Source organism: Aphelocoma coerulescens, chromosome 2, assembly GCF_041296385.1.
Source record: "Aphelocoma coerulescens isolate FSJ_1873_10779 chromosome 2, UR_Acoe_1.0, whole genome shotgun sequence".
Taxonomy (NCBI): Eukaryota; Metazoa; Chordata; class Aves; order Passeriformes; family Corvidae; genus Aphelocoma; species Aphelocoma coerulescens.
Window position 1 is genome coordinate 126,940,217 of NC_091015.1, and position 26,926 is coordinate 126,967,142.

General features: G+C 41.4%; 2 protein-coding genes across 4 annotated transcripts in view; both read right to left on the minus strand.

Annotated features, from left to right (window-relative positions):
• PCMTD1 (protein-L-isoaspartate (D-aspartate) O-methyltransferase domain containing 1) overlaps positions 1–3,678 on the minus strand; it is a 40,896-nt gene extending 37,218 nt beyond the window's left edge. The window contains exon 1 of one of the 3 annotated variants that reach the window (XM_069004729.1): positions 3,450–3,678. The gene's annotated coding sequence lies outside the window, so the exon portion shown is untranslated. Of the gene's footprint in view, positions 1–1,437; positions 1,515–2,940; positions 2,962–3,449 lie in introns of those variants that run through there. The other 2 variants (XM_069004731.1, XM_069004730.1) reach the window with 2 other exon arrangements.
• A 2,707-nt stretch (positions 3,679–6,385) lies between these two features.
• LOC138105098 (endogenous retrovirus group 3 member 1 Env polyprotein-like) lies at positions 6,386–8,515 on the minus strand. Its single transcript, XM_069004734.1, has 2 exons — positions 6,785–8,515; positions 6,386–6,456 (listed from the first exon to the last, which is right to left on the minus strand). The coding sequence occupies exons 1-2, from the start codon at positions 8,219–8,221 to the stop codon at positions 6,433–6,435; spliced, it is 1,461 nt and encodes a 486-aa protein (XP_068860835.1). The 5' UTR covers positions 8,222–8,515; the 3' UTR covers positions 6,386–6,432.
• Between the last annotated feature and the right edge of the window lie 18,411 nt (positions 8,516–26,926).

Below are 26,926 nucleotides of genomic sequence, written 5' to 3' on the forward strand. Positions count from 1 at the left end.
AAGATTCCTGGAGTGCCTTAGGCCAGTCACATAACTGATTATTCATTTGCAAAACATGACCACACATACATTCTACCCACTTTTGCTTTGAGGAATTTACATTCTAAGTAGATAAAATAAATGAGATTATATTAAACCATGTCTGCATTCAAGAGTACCAAGTGCTGTAGACTTCAAGGTACTTTTCTTACACAGAGAGCTAATTAATCATCAGCTACAGAACATCGCTTTCAGTTCAGCAGGGTAGAATAGCAGATCTCTGTGTCACTCCTGCTGAAAATGGGAACAAAGCAGGAAATGACAAGAACAGGTACATGTAAAGACACCTCTCATCCAGAAAAAAAATACTGTATTCTCAGGTGTTTCTCCCCATGCGCCCAAGACTGGCACAAGCATTCCCATAATGCTTAATATTTCAGAATTACTTTTAATGTATTTGTTCTGGGGAACTTTTGAAACACCTGACATAAACCTTTCTGAGACACAGCAGGGGGACATTTTATTGCCTGGTTCTGGGGGGAAAAAACAAGAACCATGCGCTATTATGTCTTGCAGTAGGAATTTTGTGCTAATGTCTTTTAGCATTAAAAGACACTTGTGCTAATGTCTTTTAAGTTTGCCTAAAACAAAAACATCACGGGCAACACGCTCTTTTAAGACTTCCACCAGCATTGGTATCATGCCTAAGCCTACCTTTATCTTCAGAATACACACTTCCTACCTCAAAGTATTTCAAGTTTACAGAAACACAGCTAAGTCACTGCTCTGGTATGGTCCAGCAAAGGCATGGAAAACTACAATACATGCCTGACACTGAGGCCCTATTCTTAGGCTTCCTATTAGGCAGAAGCCTCTTCAAAAGGATCTGCAGCTTGGGCAGTCACTGACAGGCAAACAGAAGACTAAGCAACAAAAATCACCAAACTGCCAAGATTATGATTATAAAAATGGCAAGAGTTCGTAACATATAAATAGAATACTGCAAAATTGAAACTGGCCAGTCACATATCTAAAGCAAGTCATGACACAGATAAGATGAAGAAAATTCAGAGAGAAGGCCCATTAGACAGGCAAGAAGATTTTTACAAGAATTCTGGAATGAAGATCAGAGATTATGCAGGGAAGGAATCTAACCCTGCACAGACAGCAATAAAATGTGGCCATCCAGGACTGTTCAGTATTACATACTTTTTTCTGTTTCTGCGATTTCATTATATTCCCCTCACTGCAGACCTCCCAACAACATCCAATTGTATTTTCTAGCATTTCTGAGGGACACTGACTGTTGTAAAGAACATCTGGCTAGGAGTCCATCTCCAAAGCCCTCATTGTGGCTCTCTGACCTCACTCACATACTTCTCACATTCCTATCATTATATTTATCCACCCAAAGTCAGTTAAAATACCAATAGATCTTTCACGATTTTTTCCACCTACACATCCAAAATACTTTTCAAACTTTTCCACCAAATCAGGCAGGAGTTCTGTAGAAGACAGCTCCATTTATCCAAGCCTGATTCCTTCCAGAGATCGTCTGCCCAGAGTACGGTAATGGTCCTGTCGAGGGAAAAAAATGCATCACACATTATGATTAATTTGCAAGCATAATGGATTAAGGTTACAAAGACATTCTCACCATGTATTATTGTAATTTACTAACTCTAAGCACTGGATTTTTGTGTCTTGCATCTTAAAAAGCATTCTCTGTAACACAGAGGTCATATGGTCAAGAGGAATTGGGTATCTTCATTAATTTGCCGAAGTGCTGACTAGCCTTATTCTGGGTATTTTTTGTGTGTGTCTCAAAGTTTGCTGCTCTTTATGAGAAGAAACCTTACTTTCTTACTAAAGTCTGCAGTTCCACTGTGCTTGACTTTTACTTGACAGGAGTAAAAAAAATATCCCCCAGGAGAACACTAACTACGTTGGCACTGGCAAGTACTGCAAGGACACAAGCATTTTCCACACACTGCAGCAGTTTAGTACTTTCATAAAGACCTTGTTTTCAAACAGACATCCCCTCACCCTTCCACCTCAGGTGTCGTTATTGTTTTTGTTTTTGTTTTTTTTTTTTAACGGCAGAGCTTCACAAAGCAGGCCCAGGCTGCTGACCGAGTATCAAATAAATGCCAAGATTCCTTCCCCCTCTGCCCTCCCTTCCCCTTCCTGCAACTTCAGTGCGAGCCGCTGACAACTGCCGAGGCAGGGGGGAGGAGGGCGGACGGAGGGCAAACGAGACCCGCACATGCACTGCATGGCCCGAGGCGGCCCGAGGTTTCGGGCCCAAGAGGAATCCTATTAACACCTCAGACCGCAGCTCAGCTACAGACCTGACCCCAGGACGCCTCCTCGAGCAGATAACAACAAAGACAACAGAGGGGAGGAGGTGGCAGCCCCGGAGCCAGTTCCTGCTCCTCCCCTTACACTTCTCCCAGCCAAAACAGAGACCACAATATAAACAGAGACAAAAATGTGCGTTTATGGCAAAGCGGGGGGCAGAAGCAGCCTTCTCCTTTTCCCCCGGCGGCTGCCGCCAGGAATGCTCACAGACCGACTCACCCTGGCTTGCGGGCGAAGTTATCGCGCATTTCACACACCTAGTTTATGTAAACAAAGTATCTTCCCTTCGCTACAGCCGCACCACCTCCTCCACTCCCAAAAGGAGAAATATCCTTCATTAGCCCACGGGTTTTTCTTGAAACAAAACAAAATGTTGTTTCACGCACCACCCAACGATGCCTCGGCCTGGAAGACGCAGCCCCCACAAGCCCCTAAGATTATAAAGACTCGACAGCGAAACAAACAACCAACCAAACCAACACCCCAAAACGCAGGGTCCTCTTCTCACTGCATTTCCTCAAAGGCAAAAAGCAAACCCACAGCCGTCATGGGGGGGAGGCAGGGCGCTGAGCCGCAGCGGGGGACGTGTGCTGCCCTCACCTTGCCCGTACCACCACCCCCCCGCCTGGATCTCGAGGCTGGAACCTTCTCTCTTGTCCCCGTCCTCTCACAGCTGCCCAGGCCCGCGGCAGCTACACCAACCACATCTCCTCCTCCCAACCCTTTTTGGGCCAGAGATTATTTATTACGCAGACGGCACGAGGGTCGGGCAAAGAATGAGGAAAAAGAAGGGGCTGCCGAGGGCGTACGCACTGAGCCCGTCCTGTCCCTCCCCAAGGCGAGCCCTCGCCCCGTCCCGGCTGTGCGAAAACAACCGCCCCCCCCTCACCCCCCTTCGCCCGCGCCTGCGTGCGGGGCCCGTGGACAATGGGGACCGGAGCGCCCGGGGCGCCAGCGGAGGGCAGGGGCCGGAGGGCAGCGGCTGGCGGGCTGCGCTCTCTCTGTCCCCCGCCACAACCCACCGTCCCGGCCACCCGACGGGGCCTCCGCGCCGCACAGCGCGGCCGGAGCGCAGTTCTGCCCACCCCCCTACAATGCGGAACACTCACCCGTTCCGCAGCGGGCCCCAGACCCTGCGCTGGGCGGCAGCGGCGAGACCGCCTGGGGGGGCGAGAACTGCAGGCAGGAGAGCACTCCGGCCGGCCGCGGGCGAACGGCGGAGCGTGCGGAGAGCGGCGCTGGGCAGCCAGGGGCCGGGGTTCGCGGGTCGGTTCGGCGGCCGGTGCCGGTGCGAGGGACGGGACGGGACGGGACGGGGGAGGCGGGGCCCGACAGCTGAGAGGATGTAAACAGAGCGTCACGTGACCCCGCCCCCCGCGCGCGGGGCCGCCGGGCGAGGCGAGGGCGAGCGCTGCGCTGCTCCGCGCCCGGCCCTGATTGGCCGCTCGGCGCCCGCGCGACAGCCAATGGGCGGCCGGCGCTCGCGGCGCTCGTCACCAGTCGCCCTGGGGTCGCGGCGGCCCCGCGCGCTGACTCCCCCCTCTCCTTCCCTCCTCTGCCCCCTCCCCGCCGGCTGGGAAGCCCTGGAAATCCCGTGTCCTCGGCCCTTTTATCTCCCGTGGGCCGCCCAGCATGGAGAACAGCGCCGTGTTCTCGTGCGGAAGGGCCGAGCCGCGGGGGGAGGAGCGGCGGCGGCGGACACGCAGCCACGCCGGAGGCCCGGATTTAAAAACATGCGCCAGGTGCCCCCGGTGCCCGTCCGAAATAGCTCCGCTTTCCCCGGGCTCCCGCGCTCTGTGGCGTTCTCCCCTTTCTCGGGGGATGCGGCGGCTCTGCAGGACCCTTCCGTAGCGCCTCTCTCAAGGGGGGTCAGAAAGTTCCCCCCACGCCCCGAGAGAAGGGCCCTTGGGCTTTGTTGTCGAAAGATAGTTTGAAAAACTACAGGAAGGAAGAGAGATCACGGGGAAAGCTCAGAGAAATCATTACAAGTGTCAGAAAACGTCTAAAGGAGGGCTATAAAGATGGTAAAAGGTTTAGAAGGGGTGCGACATGAACAGATGAGGTCACTTGGCTTGTTCAGCCTGGAGAAGAGACTGGGCAGGAGACCTCACAGCAGAATGCAACTTCCATGGGAAGTGGAGGGGCAGCCACTTGATTTCTTCTTCCAGTGACGATGAAGAGCCTGTGGTGATGGCATGAAGATGTCGGGGAGGTTTAGGTTGGATATTAGGAAAAGACTGTTCACCCTGAGGCTTGTTGAGAACTGGAACAGGCTCCCCAGGGAAGTGGTTAGGGCACTAAGCCTGACAGAAGTGTTTGGACAACACTCTGAAAGCCTATGGTGTGATTCTTGGAGTGGTCCTTTGCAGGGCTGGGAGTTGGCCTTCAGTGATCCTTGTGGGTCCCTTTCAACTCAGGATATTATATGATTCTATGAACTTGGGAAGGAAATAGACATGAATAAGTGGAAATCAAGGAAAGCTGGGGCCCCAGTGCGGACTTCAAGCCCAAGGTGATGAAGAGTGTTGGGTCATTCTGAGCCCTGGTCTCCTGTGAGGTTTCTAAGGCATTGTCTCATGTTTGGTTTGGCCGAGAGGAATGATGTGAGATTTGGAGAGTCAGGGGGGAAAGTAGGCTTGGCTGGTGTTTGGGAGAATTAAGACTTATACAGGTGTCAGGACTTGTAGCAACTTGGCTAATCTGTTTTCATTGTGGAAAGGAATGAGAAATGCCTGAGGTCAGTATCAGAAAAGGGATGACATTCACACATCAGGAACAGTAAGTTTATATTCAACAAATGATCAGGCAAAAGATGTAGTATTTAAGGATTTGAGGCTAATGGATATTGTGAGGAATGAGACAACTCTTAGTAAAAATTAAAATAATTTATTAAAAATAGAAAAATTGAAAAATTACAGAAATTAGAAAAATATAAAAATTTGGGATCTTAGTGGCTCAGGAGGTATGCCCCAGGAGCGCAGGGATTAAGAGATCTTCAGGCTTTAACAGCACTGAACCTCTAGTGGAAAGAAAACTTGCAGTGCTGGGCTGACTTCTAGCTAGTCTAAAAGTCAAAAGGAGAAATTATTAAAGGCTCCTAGATAGGAGTCAGGCTTAAGTACCCAGCACTGGCACTCACCACAGCTGATCTGCAGTGATCTGCACCTGCTCTGATGGCTGCCTCGTTGTTTTATAGTGCCTTTGCTCCGCCCCGATCCGCCCACAGCCCGCCCACAGCCCGCCCATAGCACACCCCTTTGGTTTCAAGTGATTGGTGCTTTCTTTTTGACAGATCATCTCTGTCTACCAATGGCTTGTCGTCGTTAGGGGGGTAGCAGCAGTTGAAGTAAGGGTGGTAACATGCCCTCATTAAGATTCAGGTTGCTATGGAGCTTACTTGCAGAATAACGGCTATGGGGCTAAAAATAGCAATTGGCTGTTAGGAACTGGGGTTTTGGAGTTAGTCCCAAGACTAAAGTGCAAAGCAAAACTTTAAAAAAACCATTAAAATACATTCAATACTTCTTAAAACACTTATAAAAATACACAATGAACATAAGAAAAACAACTCTTACTATGTACAAGTAGTTTGGAGTTTGAAAAAGGGATTTTTAACTAGTAAACTTTTAACTGGGAATTTTAACTGGGACTGGTACAGACAAACTGCTTTGAACAAGTAAAAACACTACTAATAAAGCTTGATTTTTGTACCTGGGCTGATGGGTTAACTTTATCATTTAATCTAAAGAACTGTTTAATTCAAAATTAACTAATTAAGGCACTTAACATGCAAAGACCAAACTTAATTAGGGACTTCATGTATGACAAGTCCCCCCTTTTTCTCTTATGCTTGCATCTTTGGTCTTTGCATTTAAGTGAAACTGGGTAGCTCTTCCGGGATAGTTTCAAGTTCTTTAAAACTGTTCCATATTTGCTGGGCAATTTTTCTCTCCTTTCTGGCTTTCTTATTGTTACTGTTATTGATATGCATAATCTTTTGAGCGAATGGTGGACGCTGCTGTTGTCCTTGAAGATCTTGGATCAGTGGCATACCTTGGACGACAGTGGTGATTAGACGGATAAAACAGGGGATTAAGCATGGGAGGAAAATAAGTCCTGTAAGAGAGAGTCCAACAATGATTAAAACTTTCTTCCACCATTGTCCTTGGAAAATATTTCCCCACCATTCGGAAGTGGTTAGGGACTGCCACTTCTGCACTGGAACCTGGGCTAGTTTCCTGATGTTTTGGGTAATCTTGGTGATGGCTTCACCGTGATCATCAATATGGATGCAGCAGTCTGATGTATTAAATTTGCCACATACTCCACCTTCCTCTGCTAATAAATAGTCCAATGCTAGCCGATTTTGGTACACGGCTGCTCGAGTTTGCCCTTGCTGTGTGTTAAGCAGTTCAAGAGCAAGAGAGGTCTCATTAGTGATTACCTCAATTAGTGCTTGCAGTCTGATGATCCGGTTTAGCATGTAGATGGGAGTTCGGTACCCCCAGCTCCCATCCTGTGCCCATGTTGCAGGTCCATAAGTCTCTAGGATCCTCTCGGCTGGCCACTCTTCTTCTCCCCATCTTTGGGTCCCTCCTATTACATGTCTCTTTGTACGGGAAAGTTCATCATAAAGGGAGATTCCAAGGTGGGCTCCCGCGTTTTCACCAAGTAGGAAGAAGTTTGGTTGAATGGCTCCGAGAGTGCAGCTCCCTTTCCAGCGAGGTGGCAAGCTGGAGTATGCTCGGTTACCACAGATCCAGTAAAGATCTTGTGGTGCTTCCCAGAAGTGGGGTTGTATACTTGCTGGTGTGTTCCAGTACTTGGAGATTTGTGGCAGGACAGAGTATGGATTTCCCTGATCCCAGCACTGCCAGAGTTTTTTAACAGAATGCAAAACACAGTTTTTGTTTTTGATCTTTTCTGCAGACCAGAATACATCTGGTTCTTGAGGTATCCACCAGTGTTTTTGCCCATCAGTTACCAGGTACCTTTTGCATATTGTCTCACCAACTTCTTTTAAAAATTTTCTTCCTTTCCTCCAGATACATTCTTCTCCAATAACAGAATTACTTAACAGCCAGGTTTCATTGTCATGTCGGGTTGTGGGGGAAAGATTACTCAGTCGGAGTAAATCGGGGGGTCCAAGACTGACTCCCCGCCAAGGCCAACTTTCCGATTCTAAAGTTCCTCCACACACCCAACAATTTGTTAAATTTAGCTGTTGTCCAATCCTTTCTGCCAGGTCAATAAATAAGTTTTTCCTTGACATCAAAGGATTGTTTTCTTTTTGTTTTTCCTTTTCCTCTATGACCACCTCTTGGATCAGGTCGGTGTCATAGGTCTTTCTTTTTACCAAATCTTCTGTCCTAGTTATATATTTAAAATTAAAACAGAGCCAATCATCTTGGGAGGGGCACTCTCCCTTCTGTTTCTGTATTTGGGTGCCAATGTTTCTGCCAATCCAATACTTGTGTCCTTTTTCCGAGCAGGTACTTAATTCTGTTATGTTGTAACAAGATGGATTAACATAAGTATGTGCTCGGAAAAAGTGTCGGATTTGGAATGAGTTTCCTTCTGCCTGGTACACAGTCTTGTAACATTGGTGACAGCGGCTGTCAGCTGCTTGTGTGAAGGGAAGCCAGAGGATCCAGAGATAGATGACACTTAGCAGGATGTTGCTTTCTTTCCCCTTTAGGCATACCCGAGAGGAGCTGTTTGCATTAGGGTTGCCTCTGCTTGTGGGACTTGTCATCTTTGCTTCTTTGGTCCTTTCTTTAGGCTTCTCACCTTCAGATAGTCTTTTAGTGCTCTCAGACTTCAGGAAACTTATGGTTGTTTTGGGGTTGGCCTTGTCAAAGATTAAAGGTACTATGCCCATAAATTTGGAGTCTGATCAAACTGTTATTGAAAGAGAATGCTGGCTTCAAATGGAGCCTTACTATACAGTTAATGGGACAATATGGTTATGCGAATGCAGAGTCTGTAAAAGAGAATAACAAGGAACAAAATTAATAGCTAAATATTTTCAACTTAATTTAACAACTTGTAGCTAACACTTATTAACAAGGTGTAACTGGGAAAAACTGTGCTTATTAACGGGGTATAACTGGGGAAGAACTGGGAGTACAGGGTTTTATTAACTTGGACTGAAGGTTGCTGAGTGGAGTTTTCAAACAGGATGCTTAATTTGCTGGTTTGTCCGGAGGTTTCTTCTCTTCAGTTGGTGGTGCTACCGGACCCTTCACTCTCTTGACGTGCGTCCAGCCCTTTTCAAATGTTCGGACGGCTGTTTCGGTGGTTAGCTGGACCTGAAATGGACCTTCCCAAGATGGAGTTAATGACTTTTCTTTCCATGATTTTATCAACACCCAGTCACCAGGACTGATGTGATGTAAGCTGAAATCAAGTGGGGGTGTTTGTGGAAGAAGACCTCTTTCCCTCAGTAACTCTAGATTTTTGGCAATTAACTGTACATACTGTTGTACACTGGTGTTTCCACACTCTTTTGCATTCAGCTCTTGTGATGTAACAAGGTAGGGCAACCCATACAACATCTCGTATGGTGAGCAGCCTAAATCAGATCTTGGCTGTGTTCTGATTCTAAGAAGAGCGAGTGGAAGGCATTTTACCCAGGTCCATTTTGTTTCTAGCATTAATTTTGTGAGGGTGTTCTTAATTGTCTGGTTCATCCGTTCTACTCTCCCAGAGCTTTGTGGATGCCACGGGGTGTGTAATCTCCAATTCGTTCCTAGTTGGTGAGCTAATTGTTGTATAATTTGGGAGGTAAAATGAGTACCTCGATCTGAATCTATTCGGTGGACTATCCCATAACGAGGGATAATTTGCTCGAGGATCACCTTACTCACTGTCTGGGCTGTTGCATTGACAGTTGGAATAGCTTCCACCCAGTGAGTAAGGTGGTCAACGATTACCAATAGGTATTTCCACCTCTGGACAGGAGGCATTTCTGTAAAATCAATTTGAATGTTTTGGAAAGGTCTGATTGCCAATTCAATTCCTCCGCCAGTGTTCTTTTTCATTACCTTTTTATTAACTTTTTGACAGATTACACAGTCCCGTGTTATTTGGTTAGCGATTTCATAAACACCAATGCATCCAAAAGTTCTGAGGTAGTGATCCGCCAGAGCCTTTGAACCCCAATGATTAATTTGGTGGATATTTTGTAAAATTTCTCGGGTTAGATTTTTATTTAGAATTTGACGTTTATCTGGCAAATACCAGCGACCTTGAGAATCTTCATTAGCTCCAATTAAAACTAATTTTTGTTTCTCTTGATCTGTGAAAATGGGCGTGGGTAAAACGTTAGTTTGTGATGTAATGTCAGTTGTGGTGATGTTAGTTGGAAGTTGGTCTACTTCCATCACTTTTACCTCCTCTTCCACTGCTGCTTCCTTTGCTGCCAAGTCTGCTAAGCTGTTCCCTTGAGCTTCTTTGGTGGTCCCCGATTGATGGCCTGGAATATGCACTACTGAGATCACCCGAGGTAGTTGTAGTGCTTCTAGAATCTTTAGAATCAATTCTTTGTGGAGTATATCTTTGCCTTTGGTGTTCAGGAATCCCCTTTCGGACCAGATTTTTCCAAAGGTGTGGACTACGCCATAAGCGTATCTCGAGTCGGTGTAAATGGTCCCAATGCTTCCAGCTAGTCGGTGGAGTGCTTTTTCTAGGGCATAGAGCTCACAGACTTGAGCTGACCAGGTTGGTGGTAATTTGCCCTTCTCTAGCACGCGCATCTGGTTTCCATCGACTACCGAATAGCCAGAGCATCGTTTTCCATTCACCACTCGAGACGACCCGTCAATGAAGAGGATTTCCCCTTCATTGAGGGGACAGTCCACTAGGTCCTCCCTGACTTTTGTTTGAATGTCAATTATATCAATGCAGTTGTGTTCTATTTGATTTTCTGAAGGGGTTCCATAAAGAAATTGGGCCGGATTTTGGTTTGCACATACAACTAACCTCAGGTGGTCTGAGTGCATAAGAATGGTTTCGTATTTGACCATCCTCGGGTCAGTTAACCACTCTGCAGCCCTGTGTGCTAATATAGTTTTTATTGAGTGTGGAGTATGTACTGTTAAGTTTCCACCAAAAATGAGTTTTTGGCTCTCTGAAACCAGAACGGCTGCTGCGGCGATGGACTGGATGCAGACCGGCCATCCTCTGGACACTGGATCTAGTAACTTGGAAAGGAAAGCAACTGGCTTCCTGACTCCACCCCACTCCTGGGTCAAGACACCATAGGCGATTCCCTTCTCCACGTTAACAAATAGATCGAAGGGCTTTTCTAGTGAAGGAAGGCTTAAAACAGGTGCTTTTATTAATTTTTCTTTCAAATTTTGTAATTTTTGTGTGTCCGAATTATCCCAATTAAAAGGTTCTTCTTCAATCAATTTTTCATATAAAAATTTAGCAGATTGTGAATACTGATCGATCCACAGTCTGCAGTATCCAAATAGGCCTAATAATTGCCGAATCTCTCGTTTTGAAGTTGGAGGTGGTAAATTTAGGATCCCTTCTACTCTTTCGGCACTGAGTTTTTTTGTGCCATGGCCAATTAGATGTCCCAAATACTTTACCTCCTGTAGTACGAATTGTAATTTAGGTTTTGACACCCTCAGGCCATTCCTTCCTAGAAAATTTAGTAACTGTATTGTTGCAGCTCTTACCGTAGACTCCTGTTCCCCAGAGAGGAGCAGGTCGTCTACGTACTGAGTTACCTGAATCCCTTCGGGTGGAGAAAAGGAACTTAGCAAATCTTCTAGCGCTTGGCCAAAGAGTGTGGGTGCCTCGGTGTAACCTTGAGGCAGGCGAGTCCAGCGCAGCTGCTGCTTCCGTCCAGTGTCTGGATCCTCCCAGGTGAATGCAAAGATGTCTCTGCAATGAGAATCTAGAGGACATGACCAGAAAGCATCTTTAAGGTCAATAACAGAGAACCAGGCATGCGTTGGGGGTACCCGACTCAGGAGTGTATAGGGGTCCTGCACCAACGGATATCTGGTTTGGACTCTCTTATTGACCTCACGCAGATCTTGTACAAGCCGGAATGACTTATCTGGTTTCTGGACAGCCAAAATTGGGGTGTTGTAGGATGATTTGCAGGTTTCGAGGATTCCATCTCGTAGTAAGTCCATGATGACAGGCTTCAGGCCTTTTCTTTTGTCCTTGGAGAGGGGATATTGTGGTACACGTACTGGCTGGCTATTTGGGAGCAACTCAATAGTTAAAGGTGTGATGTCCATTTTTCCCCGGTTGCCAGGTTTGGCCCACACCACCGGGTCAATGTGTTGCTCATCTGCTAGAGATAACACAAACAATTTAGTAGTCATTTTTCCACCTTGCGGTACCACCCCAACTCTCAGAGGTATTTGGAAGTCACGTCCCAGGAGATTAGTTCCAGCTTGAGGTAGATATAGGACGTCCCCTGTATGGGTGCGTCCTTGTATAAAAAGAGTCACATTTTTAATTATAGGAACAGCAAAACTCTTGCCATTAGCACCATATATGTCCAATGTATCATGTGATATAGAGCATCCTGGAGGTGTTTCAGTGACACAGGTTTTCTCAGCACCTGTGTCTACTAGAAACTCCACTTGCTGTCTCTGGGGTCCAACTTCTAACTTTATCAAGGGCTCTTTAAGATGTTTTTGCCCCAGAGAATAGAGCCCCTGACCCCTTCAATTATTCAAAATTTGTCCCTCCACTTGGAGGGCTCCTTGATCCCGCTGCTTTTTGAAACATTGCCAGTGCCCGTGGCCTTCTTTATTACAATATGTACAAATTAATCTTCTGAGTCTCTGGACATTTGAGGTAGATTGTAAGTTCGGTTGTATATGGCAAGTACAAGTTTGTGGCTGTTGCTGAGGACAGTGCTTTTGTGGGATACCCCCTTGGAAATTACTCTGTGTAGGAGGGTTGTGGATTGGAGCACTAGTACTGTTGTTCATTATTCGGCTTTTAGCTTTCATCCTCTCTTCATCCCTCCTAACAAAGACTTTTTGGGCTTCCTCCAGTAATTCGTCCAGCTCCCTCTCTGGCCATTTTTCCAATTTTTCTAATTTTCTCCTGATGTCAGGCCAGGAGTGAAGCACAAAATGTACTTTCAGCATAGTTTTGCCTCCTTCGCTATCTAAATCAATAACAGAATAGAGTTGGATGTTATTCCTCAACCGGGCCATCCAAGCTGTTGGGGACTCATCCTTTTCCTGTTCCCCACAAAATGCCTTTTTCATGTTATTAACTCGAGGAACAGCTTCTCTAATTCCTTTTATAATTAAATTCCTGTAGTCTTTCATGTTCCTCCTGCCCTCTTCTGAATTTGGGTTCCATTCAGGGTCTGTCAGGGGTAATTTTTGTTCTCCAATTGGACCCTGATTGGAATTATTTTCTCTGTCCCAGACTGTGACTGCTGCAGCTCTAATTAGTTTTCATTCTTCGATGGTAAAGAGAGAATGTAAGATAGATTGCATTTCTCCCCAATTATAAATATTAGGGCCGAGGAATTGGTCAAATTGGTCAGCTAACCCAATGGGATCAGCCATTAGATTCTTCATTTCCTTTTTAAATTCCCGTACCTCAGATGAAGCTAGAGGTACAACAACATAACCAATTCCTCCTTGTGCATTCCCCATGGGTACCTCCCTAAGAGGTAAAATTTTGGACTCATGGGAAGTGCCAAGGCAGGTGGGACAGTCGGGCGTTTTAAACGATTTCTTTCTAGTACAAGATGCTGGGCCATCCTGACTAGAAGAAATCCTTTGTTCAATTGTTTTTTTATGGGAGCAGGAAGGAACAGAAATTTCTTTTTCACTTTCGTTTTCACTTTCTGAGTCCCTTTCGGTTGGATGACTCGATGAAGGAAGGACCCTTTCTCTTTCAATTTGGACCCTCCTTTCTGGAGGAGTTACTGGAGGAATGTAGTCTAGGGGGTCCCACTTTGGTTTATTTAATTTAGGCTTTTGTTTTTCTTTTTGTTTTGGTTCTTCTGCAAGAGAGAAAATTTGGTTTGAATTTTTTTCTATTGAAATAGGTTTTGCTTCTTCTTCCAATTCTCCTTTTTTTTCTTGTTCATCATTTTGTTTTTGCCAATAATTTAACCAAATTTTAGCATAATCCAATTCGTCAGAATGCTTTGGAGCTCTGCAGTGTACATAAGAATACAGAGCTTCGCAAAGCCATTTTTCAGAAGACCCAAATTTGGGCCACTTAAGCCCATCTTTATGAATTTTTTGTTTTGGCCACTTAAAAAGACAATATCTAATCATTTGGCACTGATCTTTTTCTTTTGTTAAAAGATTTTCTTCCCACTTTGAGAGCATTTGTCCTAATGGACTCTCTGGGAAGATTTTGTATTTCCTCACTGGGTCTTTTCTTTTGCTATTTGCTTGTCCCATCCTGTTACAGGGAAGCAAGCAAATAACTTGTGCAGAAGAAGGTGTTTTTTTTTTTTTTTGTTTGGTTTTTTTTTTTTGTGTTTTTTTTTTTTTTTTTTTTTTTTTTTTACTAAATTAAATTAACCAAAGTTTTATATTGTATAAAGCAACCACAATAGTGTATAATAAGACAATATTATAAAATAACTTAAAATCAATGCACTATCACAATATAAAAGCACAATAGTAATAAATTTATAACCATAAAATACAGTACAACTAATGTTGAGAAGAGTAAATAGGGATAGTAGATGTATAAGGTAATCAATAATAGTGAATCTGTGGGAAAAACAAATATGGTGGAACCGTGGGAAAAACAAATATGGTGGACTAAAAGATATTAATTTTAATTAAATATAAGCAATGTGTATTTGAATTATTTAAAATATGATTGAGATTTAGCTATCTATATATATTACTTAAAACTTAAGAGGATCTGTGGGAAAAACAAATATGGTGGAACCGTGGGAAAAACAAATATGGTGGACTAAAAGAAATTAATTTTAGTTAAATATAATTAATGTGTATTTGAATTATTTAAAATATGATTGAGTTTTAGGTATCTATATATATATATATGTATTACTTAAAACTTAAGAGGCAACAGGTAGCTTTACTAGCAAAAGAGAGATAAATTTAAAATATCTATAATTAAAGAAGAAAGATTATAATGAATAACACAAACAATAATCCAAAATACCAAAAGGGTATTTTATGATTAAAACAGATAAAACAAATCACGATTATAATCCAATAAATCAAACAATCTGAACTAACTGAAAGTATAAAGGTACTAGATAGCACTGACCACAAAAGTCCAGCTAAAACAAGTTCACACATGCACTTAACACAAAAGGTAGAATTCAAATTAAGGACACAAAATGGCGGCCGTTCCCGCCGAAATTTGAAATTTCAAAATGGCGGCCGTTCCCGCCGAAATTTGAAATTTCAAAATGGCGGCCGTTCCCGCCAAAAGGAAAAAAAACAGGAGGGGTTTAAAATGAGGTTTCTCCTTGGTTCTAGACCCAAGGAGACTGAGACACTAATAAAATATAACTGGGGCCGCGCGCACCCCTAAACTGTAGAAACCTCCCCAAGAAAGGCTGGCCACCACCCTCGATCCCCTTCTGTGTCTCTAAAAGGGTGATCCCTCGTGGTGCCCCTTAGAACGAATCCCTTCAGTCACATTCACACACACACTGGGGACGGCCAACCCCCACACTCACTCTCACAAAGGGAATTTCACCCGGAGGTCCCCAAAACTAGTAGCCCTTAAAAAGGGTAAGCCCTAACTGAATTCCTCTTTAAGAAGGGTTCAAGCCTTACCGCAAGTCTTTTCCACTGGAGGTGTCCCTTCTCCACTGCAGTATCCTTGTGGCAGCCCAGTAAATCCAAAGGGAAAAAAAAAAAAAAAACCAAAAAAATTGCAAAAATTCAAAAATAATAAAATTAACCAAAATCCCTGGATTTTAGGGCAAAAAATAGGATCCCGGACGATCCCCCAAAAGAGTTGTGAGGAATGAGACAACTCTTAGTAAAAATTAAAATAATTTATTAAAAATAGAAAAATTGAAAAATTACAGAAATTAGAAAAATATAAAAATTTGGGATCTTAGTGGCTCAGGAGGTATGCCCCAGGAGCGCAGGGATTAAGAGATCTTCAGGCTTTAACAGCACTGAACCTCTAGTGGAAAGAAAACTTGCAGTGCTGGGCTGACTTCTAGCTAGTCTAAAAGTCAAAAGGAGAAATTATTAAAGGCTCCTAGATAGGAGTCAGGCTTAAGTACCCAGCACTGGCACTCACCACAGCTGATCTGCAGTGATCTGCACCTGCTCTGATGGCTGCCTCGTTGTTTTATAGTGCCTTTGCTCCGCCCCGATCCGCCCACAGCCCGCCCACAGCCCGCCCATAGCACACCCCTTTGGTTTCAAGTGATTGGTGCTTTCTTTTTGACAGATCATCTCTGTCTACCAATGGCTTGTCGTCGTTAGGGGGGTAGCAGCAGTTGAAGTAAGGGTGGTAACATGCCCTCATTAAGATTCAGGTTGCTATGGAGCTTACTTGCAGAATAACGGCTATGGGGCTAAAAATAGCAATTGGCTGTTAGGAACTGGGGTTTTGGAGTTAGTCCCAAGACTAAAGTGCAAAGCAAAACTTTAAAAAAACCATTAAAATACATTCAATACTTCTTAAAACACTTATAAAAATACACAATGAACATAGGAAAAACAACTCTTACTATGTACAAGTAGTTTGGAGTTTGAAAAAGGGATTTTTAACTAGTAAACTTTTAACTGGGAATTTTAACTGGGACTGGTACAGACAAACTGCTTTGAACAAGTAAAAACACTACTAATAAAGCTTGATTTTTGTACCTGGGCTGATGGGTTAACTTTATCATTTAATCTAAAGAACTGTTTAATTCAAAATTAACTAATTAAGGCACTTAACATGCAAAGACCAAACTTAATTAGGGACTTCATGTATGACAGATATGAAAACCTGAAGATCTGGAGTGGATGTTAAAATAAAACTAATTAGATAACTTGTAGACATTTACAATGATAATTTAATCTGGAGTGTTGTAAACACTGAGTGTTTTGTGAAATGCAGCTGAGAGGCATGAAGTTTTGAGCTTTAGCCAAAATCTGAGTAGTGGCGGAACAGGATTTGTAAGTAAAGGCCTTGAGAATTGAAGAACACAACAGTGTAGCTTGTAGGAGGCTAGCAGTAACATTACTCTCTTGGGGGGCAGGATTAGTTAATACCTGGAGCATACATGGCTGTAGATGGCGACAACTGAGGAGAAGATAATTGGCCGCATAAGGGGGAGAGTTTCTGTTAGGCTGGGACTCAGAAATAAGTCTCCTGTCAGCTGGACTGAGTGATTCAAATAGTGCTACTAATTGCCACACGATTAGTGATGTAACTGATGGCTCCTTGAATGAGAGAAACAGAAGGGAGAATAAATACATAAATTCAATTTTTGCATTGAAATCAGTAAACAAATAATTTTTGCTGTCTTTGTGTACTGAAAGTTTGCTTCTATTAAGAATTTTTAGTTAGATGTAGTAAGTGTGTATAATTCCCTGTCTTTTGTATGTATGAGGGTTTCCTGGTGTTGATTCCTTCTCTCTACATCACATCCTAGATATTCTTGCGCCTGACCAACACGTAGTCATAACCTGTCAGACAAGGTGCACTTAATCAGTATTCAGTCAGGACAGGAGTTTTGGCCATGTTTTGCTCATTAAGTTTTTAGAAAATTTTTCAGATAGCTTTTTTTGCTTTGTAAATTACCATGCTTATTTGTAAAAAATTTGTAAAATACCATACTATTTTTTTTTTTTTCCCATTTGCAGTGAACATGGACATACAATTAGGAAGGCAATTCTGCAATCTTCTTTCAGAGCTGAAAAGAAGCTTCAGCATTCAGGTCTAGCAGAAAATTCTACTCGAGCGTGTGTAGTTTCTCCAAATCTGTTTTAACTCCTGTCCATCCATTGTCAAAAAAGAAGTAAGGTATTTTCTGATGCAGTATGTAACTTCTGCATCTTGATATGAAAGATATTTATTGTCCCATTATTTTAAGTTCAAGGTGTGCATTGACGCTGATTGTGCCGTACTCAAACCTCTCCTGATGGGAGAGAGTTTTTAAAGTCCTTGCCAGGAGTTTGAGAGACAAACGGGGACTCTGAGCCTTCGCTGCTTCTTGATAGTTGTTTATTAAGTCTTATCAGAGAAAAAGAGTCACTAGTGTGATCCAGACATAGCACAAAGCAGAGAATGCAGGAGAAAGCCCAATTATCAAGATTTACACAGCCTTTTAAAGATAAATTAACCAATGGTTACTAAAAACGTACATTATTTTTACTTTTCTACCACTTATTTAGTAACACAGCCAGGAACTGCGGCATTCTTTGTCCAATCATCCCAAACTACTTTTACTGCAGAATATGGAGTAGTAGTTGAAGAAGAAAGTTTGGAGAACAACAACAATCCTCCATTTTGATGTTTTTTGCTTTTATCTATTTACTACATTAACCCAAAACCTCTAAATTTTTCACCCTGGGACAATCTTACATAGTAGTCTATCACCTAATTTACTCTAGTGTAGTTTCTAGTTCTTTTTTAATAGTAGGCAGTTTTTTCCACGGACAGAGGTCAAAAGCTGTGTTGTTCAGGGGGGTGAAACCCCTCAAAACAGGCAGAGAAATATTCTCTGCACTCTGAGTTCCTACATGCATCATTTGGGCAGCTTTTGTTTTCATCTGAATGTAAGTTGATATTCTCAAAAAAAGCTAAAGTATTATGTGACCCATCAAAGGGTCCATAAAAGCTCCATAAAAGGCCCATCAAAGCTCCGTATAAGCTTGCTGAGTTCAAAACCCTTGCTTCCCACTTCTTAACTGAATGAAATTGAAATAATGAAACCCACTTCTTAACTGAAGCACAGTGAGCATCCTTTCACCCTCATGAAACAATGGGTTAGGCTAAAGTTCCCCCAAAACTTTATTATTCTGTGCAAGTTTGAAGTTGTTTTATTTTATCTGCAGATTTAAGCATAATTTACTTTTTCAGTATTTTGTCCTGCTACTTTGTCACTTTTTCATGATCATGCAGATAAAGTCTGAGCAATGTTGAAGACTCCAGTGAAATTTCATTCTGTTCTTCTGGTGAAGGTTATAACATTCAGATATCTAATAGAAAAGTGCTCAAGACTGCCATTTTTTAGATGAATTTGAAATTTGCTACCAGGGGTCATTAAGGTTAAGTATTTAGACTTAACTGTTACTATAATGAACAGAAAATTGGATATACACAGTAATTTATAATTAAAACTGTTTCCGATAAAGATCATGTCATAAACACTGATTAGGCGTATTATTAGACATATTTAATTTCTTATTTAGGTAGAAAAAAGTTGTCCTTTAGACTAAAGCAGCATATTGGCCCTCCTAAAAATTGCAATAGCTTCAAAGTAGAGCACATTATGTTCCCCAAATGCAATCCTGTTGGCATAAAGCTAACAAATAATGCATCATTTGTGCGTCTCTAATTAATGAAAAACATTTATATATCATTGCATTTAAGGTACCTTGATTTGAATGTTTCAACTTTATGTTCTCTGTTGTTGAATAAGCATTTTTAAATATTTTCAAATGCTACAGAAAACATACAAAACAAGTATTAAAGTATTTTTCTTTAGCATTTATTTTTAGACATATGCCATTTTCTTAACCTAATAAAGCTTAAATTTGTAATGTTTTTGGTGGTGCTTAAGATGATACTGTTTAAAATATTTTTTTATACTCTGCAATGCAGTCTAATTTTAATCAATTGTGACAGTATGATGTTTTTTAGGATTTCTTAAGGTTTGGATTATTCATACCAAGTAAAGAGCTTCTTTACTTGGTTGTTTAGCTCTGGAAATTCAATGCAAGGATAAGGATATTAGAGACTTACACCTTATCTCTATTTCTTATTAGTTATTTCACACTTTGGTGCATACATTTGTATGTTGACACAGCTTTTTAAAAAATACTCGTAACTCACTGTCATTTTGAAGCAGTGATCATTTTCTGACTCTGCTTTTTTTTCTGATTCATTTTGCATGTAACTAATTTTTTTCTCGAGTTTCCACAACCTTATTAGGTTTCCTTTCCCCAGACAAATCTCATTCTGTACTTTTGTTTCATCTTTAATTATCAAGCATTTTAAAATTATAGTTGATTTACTATATCTACTTTATATACTCCCTCATATTCCTAACTTCCTGACGCTTTTCATTCACTGAGCTCTTTCTTTACCTTTTAAATTTTTCTTTTCATTGCCTTCTGTCTGTTCCTTTCTTTTTGGTAGATTTTCTTTCCTGACAGGCTTTGACCAATTGGTTTTACAGGTGTACAACAAAAAAGATGTGCTACAGAAGTAGCAGTTACAGTTTTCAGATGTTGTCCTCTGCTCTCTACAACAGATACCACTTCTGGCAATTGGAGACAATGAGCACATACTTCACGCTGTGTCACACATTCCATTGGCATAGCTTGTTTCACAAAGAGGACCTGAAATGGAGAAGTGATGCAGTGGCTTCCCCTGTCTTGCAGGCTTGATCTTCCTGCATCAATGTAGGAGTAAAAGTACTGTACTATTGAAAACATCACAGGTAATGCAAAAGAAAAAATAGTGAAATAACTTTTGGAAAGCAGTTTAATTTGTCCTTAATTTTTGGCCTACCTTTCATATTTTTAAAAAGTTTTATTTTTGAATTCTTTGCTTTCTGATGTTTGAATGTACCTTCTACAGCTCTCGTCTGTATCCCAGCAGTCATCATGCCAATTCCAAAGATTTGTGGTAAGTAGTGGTCAAGTTCCCAGGAAGAGAACTGGATCATCCCCCAGAGAGTGCCAAGCTGAGTCCCTTCAGGTTGCATGCACAGGATGAATGCACCCGTAGCTAAGCTGTAATGGACTGGTCAGGGTGTAACCTGCAGTCCCAATGAGTGGCCAAACACCAGCCTGGTGAAACATCATCCAGAGGCTGTTGATGTCCTCTGGAACCAGCAGCTGTGCAGCTGCGCTTCTTTCAGGTGTGGCCTGGCTCTGAAAGCAGTTTAGTCACATTCATACAATGTTGCTTTGACAGGTCAGACTTAAAAGGTTCCACCTGTAAAACTGGTGAGAGCTACATACACAGTCTATAGCATCTTTGACCTTGTTAATCTGCAGTTTGGATAAACAAACCCAGCATTACTGTCTTAGATAAAAGTAGTTGTATGCTAATTGAGCTTTAGATCAGAACGTTTCCCAAAGCTCCAGAGCTAGGTGACTGAAAAGAGCACCTTTAAAAGGAGTAAATCAGCATTTACTGCAGGTCTTGTCTATGTGCCAGATTACTTCATTGAGCATTCCTTTTTCTTTGAGATCTGCACACCCTTTCCTCTCTCTAGCCCCTTCAGAGAGGCAGTTTATTACTGTAATCTTTCTAAGACACTTGAAGTTTTTAGGGATAGAGATTTTCATTGCTGTAAATTTTGAAATGTGCCTTTCTCAAACATGGATTTCATTAAGCAATTGAACAGTGTTCTTAATGCGGTGCATCACAATCATACTCCTCTGAAGTACACCAAATAAAATGCATTGGGGTTTGAGTTACATATATTTATTTGGGATGCCTGTAATCTATCTGTGCATTCCACCTCTCACATACCATTTAAGGGGTCACAACTTTTATCAACTTTATTACAAGAAATGTGATACAATGGTAGGACAAACATCTTTTGTTGTCTGAGTAGGCAGGAATAGCAATGATAATCTTCAAAAGTGATATGCCTTCATACAACTGGTTAGGAGAGTGCATGAGGCTTTTTTCCCTTGCCATGAAATCCTCTGCTAGGGTGGGATTAACACTCTCAGCCCCTCTGTAGCAGTTTTTTTGGGAGAGCTTCTGGCAGTGGGCAAAGCATGTTGCAGAGCTAGAAGTATTTTAGTTGTCAGAACATAAGCTGAGCTCGGTTCAGATTTTAAAACTTTGAAAGCACATACTAGAAAAAGAAAAACACCAAAACAATGAAATGAAATTTTAAGATGCAAATGAGTAAATGAAATGAAGAAAGAAATTAAATGGAATCTGTGGCCATAGATATTGGTCTTAAGGATGGGTCTTTCATGATCAGCTGTTCAGCCTTCTTTAGATTATTCTTCCAATTTCCTGTGTGCACCTTCCTGGTTTTTTCCTCTGTTAAGAACAAGCTTGAGGTTGTAGCAACAGAAGGGTTCCAGTGGCCTGTAGTCACTGCTAAGTGCTTAACCAAATGTTGCTTGTAAATACAACAGAGCACATCTAGATAACCATTGACATAATACAAAATCTAGTCACACAATCAAATATTAAAAAGTCTTTTAGAATTTGGTACTAAGGCAAGTGTCAGTATTTAGATTTCATGTATATTACTTTTTATTTTTTCCATGACCTGTGATGGAAAAAAAAAAAGTCTTCTTTCAGTATTTTCTGCTTTAAACCATTTGTAACTTGTCTCAGAGGTATATTAGGATACAAAATGAATATGTAAGCAGAAAGTGTCATATATTATCACTTCTGTCCTCCTTATTGATTGTAAACTGCAAGCACGAGACGTTCTCCATGGAAATATGTTGATTTGTCTCTAGATGTAGCTGACAGTGAGTCAACAACATACTCTTTATGTCATCCTTTTCTTAAATCAATAGGGTGCTTTCTAAATTTATAATGTTCTTTTTTTAGAAGGAACACAGTCCTTCAAACCAAGAAAAATTATATACCACCATGGTTAATACTTTAAAGAGAGTCTCTGAGCTTCCCTTGAATGAGTCATTGTCACAGTCATATTTAAGGGACATTGCTGTATTTATAGCAAATATACAGCAGAAATATTATTCTGAAAATAATAAATGTTTTCACTTTATTTTTGCCTGATTTTGTTAATCAAATATGGAACAATATGCAATGTAATTTATATGAATTAAAATTTAACTTGTGGAGCCTCTCTTCTGTATTTGGCCTGATAATACACTGTAGTATATTAGTGTATACAGTGTACACTAGTCCTGTTACTGATAGTCATCTGGCCTATGTGTCATAATTTTGGAAGCTTTTAAGATCAACTGATTACTAATCTAGGTTAGTAATAGATATCTAAGATATCTAATAGGCTCCAAGCACTCTTATTTCTTACATGCAACTTTTATCTTTAAGTAGGAAAGATGAGGAAAGCTATCTGCATGTTGTTAAATGTGTCAAAAAATGCTTCTAGTTCCACTTCTAACACATTTAATATTTTGGCAAAGTGAGAAGGTTATGTTTATATATTTTTTTTTTCCCCTGAGAGAATTTAAATCTCTTAATCAGTAGGATTGAGTTGTTAGAGACGTAAACTTAGTCTTCTTTTCTTTTTCTTAGTCTTTATTTTTATTTTATTTTCTTTTATCAACAGACTACCAAAAAGGCAAAGAAATAATTTATTTTATAGACACTAAAAAATAAGTAATATTAATTAAGTTCATATTACATAATGTTCTCCAGTTTAAGTAATTTTTGTGAGACGTGGACAAATAATACATTATACCCAACAGGCTTACCAAAAGATTTGTGCTTAAGATGCAGCATGCAGATTGCTCTTGAAAAGTCCTCTAACAGAACATAATCTTTTCTTTTCACCATGTCCAAACTCCTGATGCTTTCAAAAAAAAAAAAAAAAAAAAAAAAAAAACCAAAAACAATTGCTATTTTTCTCCAAATTGGCAGAGGTTTAGCACCTTTTTTTTTTTTTTGCTGGTTTTTGCCTTTTTGGATGATGCAGTTGGCTATTATTAAGTCTTTGATATATGTGCAGATGGCAAGGGCACTAGAAGTGAAACTTCATAACTGTGTCTGAGGAGCACATTATTTAGTAAGTTAGATGAAATGTCATTGTTAGGAGAGCTGCAAAGGATCTCTAGAGCAGATCTATTCTCAACCAATTAATTAGAGTGCTTTCTTAGAGTCCCTCATCTGCAGTTGTACACCACATGCTTAGGTATATAGTAAAAGGAGTTAAATGGCCTGAGTATTCTCCCATTCTATCCCCCGGGTCTTGGAGCAATTGTGAGAAAGGTAAAATTTTTGAGATGTTAGCTAGGTAAGATACCATCACTGAAATCAGTTAATTGACAATGGCTATGGGCAGCAATATGCATTTCTCTTTTTGGCTACATGAGTCTCTCTTTGGCCATTTCTCCAGCTGTTTTCCCTAGCACCAAGGGCAAGATCTTTTCTGCCTTCAGCTATTCTCATACAAACCCATATAGATTGAAGCACAGCTAGACCCTTTGTTGTGGGCAGTGGTAGCTTCATACAAAGTTTATTAAAGAAGCCCTCCTGTTGAGTCACAGGGTTCTGAGGGAGCAGAAAGGACCCCTTTGGTCTCTAAACTCCCTCTTAGGAGCCTGGGTGTGGCTGGATCCAATCTTAGCCCCAGACTTTGTCAACAGTTTATGTCTAAAGGATTATATATGTGTAATTGAACTTTGTCCTGCAAGATTAAGGTTGGAAGAACAGATATATTTATATAAATATATATGATTTATTATGATCATGATTAGACAAAAAGATCTTAATCAGATTTACTACACAGTATAGGAGCTATAGCAACTATTATATAGTGCATTATAAAACAATGTCGAAGCAATTACATTAAAGCAGTTGTCTTAAAACTAGCAGACACAATTATTAAGTAGAGATTGATGTTATTCACCCATACCAATGACTGTGGGCAAGTCTCTTTTGCTCAGCCTGGAGGAGTAACCTTGAGGGACATCTCCACTCACGAGAGGAATCTCCACACATTCACTCCAAGAGAGGATGTGTTAGAAGACCCTGCCGTTAAAATCTGGGACTGGGTTGTTATAGTATAGAGTGACTGTCAGTCATATGTCTCCAAGCCAGCTGTGTCAGTTCAGCAGCTTTAGATAAGTTGTTGGTAGTGTCACTTGTTTATTCCTTTATCTGGGTACTTTACCAGTCCTACCACATCTTCATCTCAGTATCAGGGTGCTTAATTTTGGGATTGATGAGTCAGACTGCTTTCAGCTTTATTCAACACCAAAAGCAGTATGATGCCCCTTCTTCATTTACCACTGGTAGCTTTGTGAATAGGGCATTGTTCAAGTTGTTTTACCCCATTCCAGGCAAAGCATCCTGCAAGTGCATGTGCATGTTGGAGGAAGAGTTGCTAGCGCATTTTGGAAAGGTTCTTAAAAGCAAGAGTGGCTAAAGAAAGAGTGGGAAAAGAATGCAAGATACTGAAGGCAAATCTTGCAACTGAGTATGCTCACAGTGAGTGGTAGATTTGAGCTGCTCCATGCAGAGCTGTTTGCATGTTGTGCTGAATGCTTTCAGGGGCCTCACTTCAAAGAGAGTCCCTTTTGACAGGAACAGTGGCCACTGAGTATCAGCCAGCAGCAAGAGAAGAACTCCAAGGCTAAAGGTGAACCGAGAGCTGAGAGCAGCCACAGCAGAGGATGAGTAGTGTTCTCATTGCCAGGGCACAGTCTGATCACACCTGAGCTGGAGAAGTAAAGGAAAGCAGTAATAGCGATGGAGTTTATGGAGAAATCATAGAGCAAAAGCAAGGCAACAAGCCAGAACAACCATGTGGGGATGGGGATGGTAGGTAACACCTATAGGATAGAGCAGCCTGAGGCTAAATCAATCTTCTCAGGCTGTGGGTCAGGGCTTGTGAGTGTACTCTCATCAGGACCATTACAGCCTCTTGGTGGACTAGACTATGATGTTGAGCTTTTCAACTAATCAAACCCAAATGGAGCTCTTAAATTACATAACTTGGCAGGCCAAAATTTGCAGTGAATACATAATTACAGGGTGTAATAACCAGATTAAGATTGTACTGATTTGTCATCTTTAAGGTATGCCAAGTTAAAAAGCTTCTGGTAGCTTCAGCAGCCTTAGGTAGGCATTTGGTCTTTTGTAAAAATTATGTCTTACTGTTGTGATAAGAAATAGGTTTGTGATGTTTCTCATTTTTTTAATTTGGCCTAATGCATATATCTTCATATGCAAGACAAGGATGAGTAAGTTTGTGCTAAGCCTTGAGCAAATGCTGAAGGCCAATGTTTTCCCCTTAGTGTATACTGGTAATAGTGGAAGATCTTGTTAAAGCCAACTCGTTCTTGCATGCAACTACAGGACTGAACATTCTGTACTGCAGAAGATCTGCATGAGTGCCTAAATCTCCACCCTTTAAATCATGTGAAAGATTGTATCACGGTGAGACACTGGAAGAAGTTGCCTGGAGAAGCTGTGTATGCCCTGAACTGTTCGGGGCCATGGTGGATGGGGCACTGAGTAGCCTGGTCTAGTGGGAAGTGTGCCTGCCCATGCCAGGGAAGTTGGACTAAGTGATCTCTAAGTTCCCTTCCAACCCAAACCATTATATGGTTCTATGTTTGTTTCATCTTGATTCTTGGCAATTCTCAATTTTCTACTAACCTAAAGAAATAAAAAAGCTAAATAATCAAGTATTTGGCAATAAAAAACTATAAATCTTCATAGGGGTTATATGCCTTTAACTGTACTACCCAATCTCTATTTTTTCATACAAGTACATTAAAATAATTTAAAAAGCATTGAAAAAACACATGAGACAGTGTGAAAATTACTCTGCTAAAGTCTGTGTCTTCTCAAGTAAAATAACAGCCTGAAATCAACAGGGCAACACACAAGTGTGAGGGTATACCTTACATAGCCTTCCTTCTTGAGTGTGTGTTGAGCCTTTCAGTGTCAAGAAAATCTTCAGGGGACCCCATGTGAGAAAAGTATAAATGTTTTCTGCTAACAGGATACTGTCTATTGTAATAGTGTCAGAATCTGGTCCTGGAACAATTAAAATCTCAGTATATTAAAGAAAAAGAACACAGTTTGTTTTACATGCTAAGTTTGCCTCTGAATGACTCGATAGCCTGCTACTGAAGCAGATAAAAAGGCAGTGATAATACAAACCTCACTTTCTTCCCCCAAGGTATGAATTGTATGTAACTGATGTGCTTTTTTGCATTTTCTAGTGTATAATTAATTGGAATCTGCATACATGAAAGTGTTTTACAGTGTATAGGTAGCAACATGTTATTGTTAGAGAATGCTCACTAATTATCTCTGTTGGACTTTAAAAACAGAAAGTCTGTATCTAGGTAATTTTTGGGTGCTTCAGTGCTTCACATAACTATTTCCTATTGAAAAAGTAGAACTCAAAGCATACTCTAGATCACAGGTAAATGTAGCAGTGGCAGGTAAACATGCTTTTTTAGATTGGGCCAGCATCAACTTAGGTCAATGAAGAAAGATTATACTTAAGTCTCACTTTGGCTTCTAAGTAGTTCTCATTGCAGAACTTTGCTGATTTGACGCTTCTGTTCTCTGAAAAGAAGGTTGATGCTGCAGAATAGAAAATGAAGCTCAAGAACTTTTCTTTCTGTGAAAAGTGTAGAAAGGAACAGGCTGCCCAGAGAGGTTGTGGAGTCTCCTTCTCTGGAGATATTCAAAAGCTGTCTGGACACAAGCCTAAGTAACATGCTGTAGAGGGCCCTGCTTGAGCAGGGAG

Bases quoted from the DNA above. Each gene is read 5' to 3' on its own strand.
- LOC138105098 (XM_069004734.1), bottom strand. From the start codon at position 8,221: ATGGGCATAGTACCTTTAATCTTTGACAAGGCCAACCCCAAAACAACC. The intron at 6,457-6,784 runs GTAATCACTAAT...TCTCTCTTACAG, and splicing joins GACTGCAAGCACTAATTGAG to GACTTATTTTCCTCCCATGC.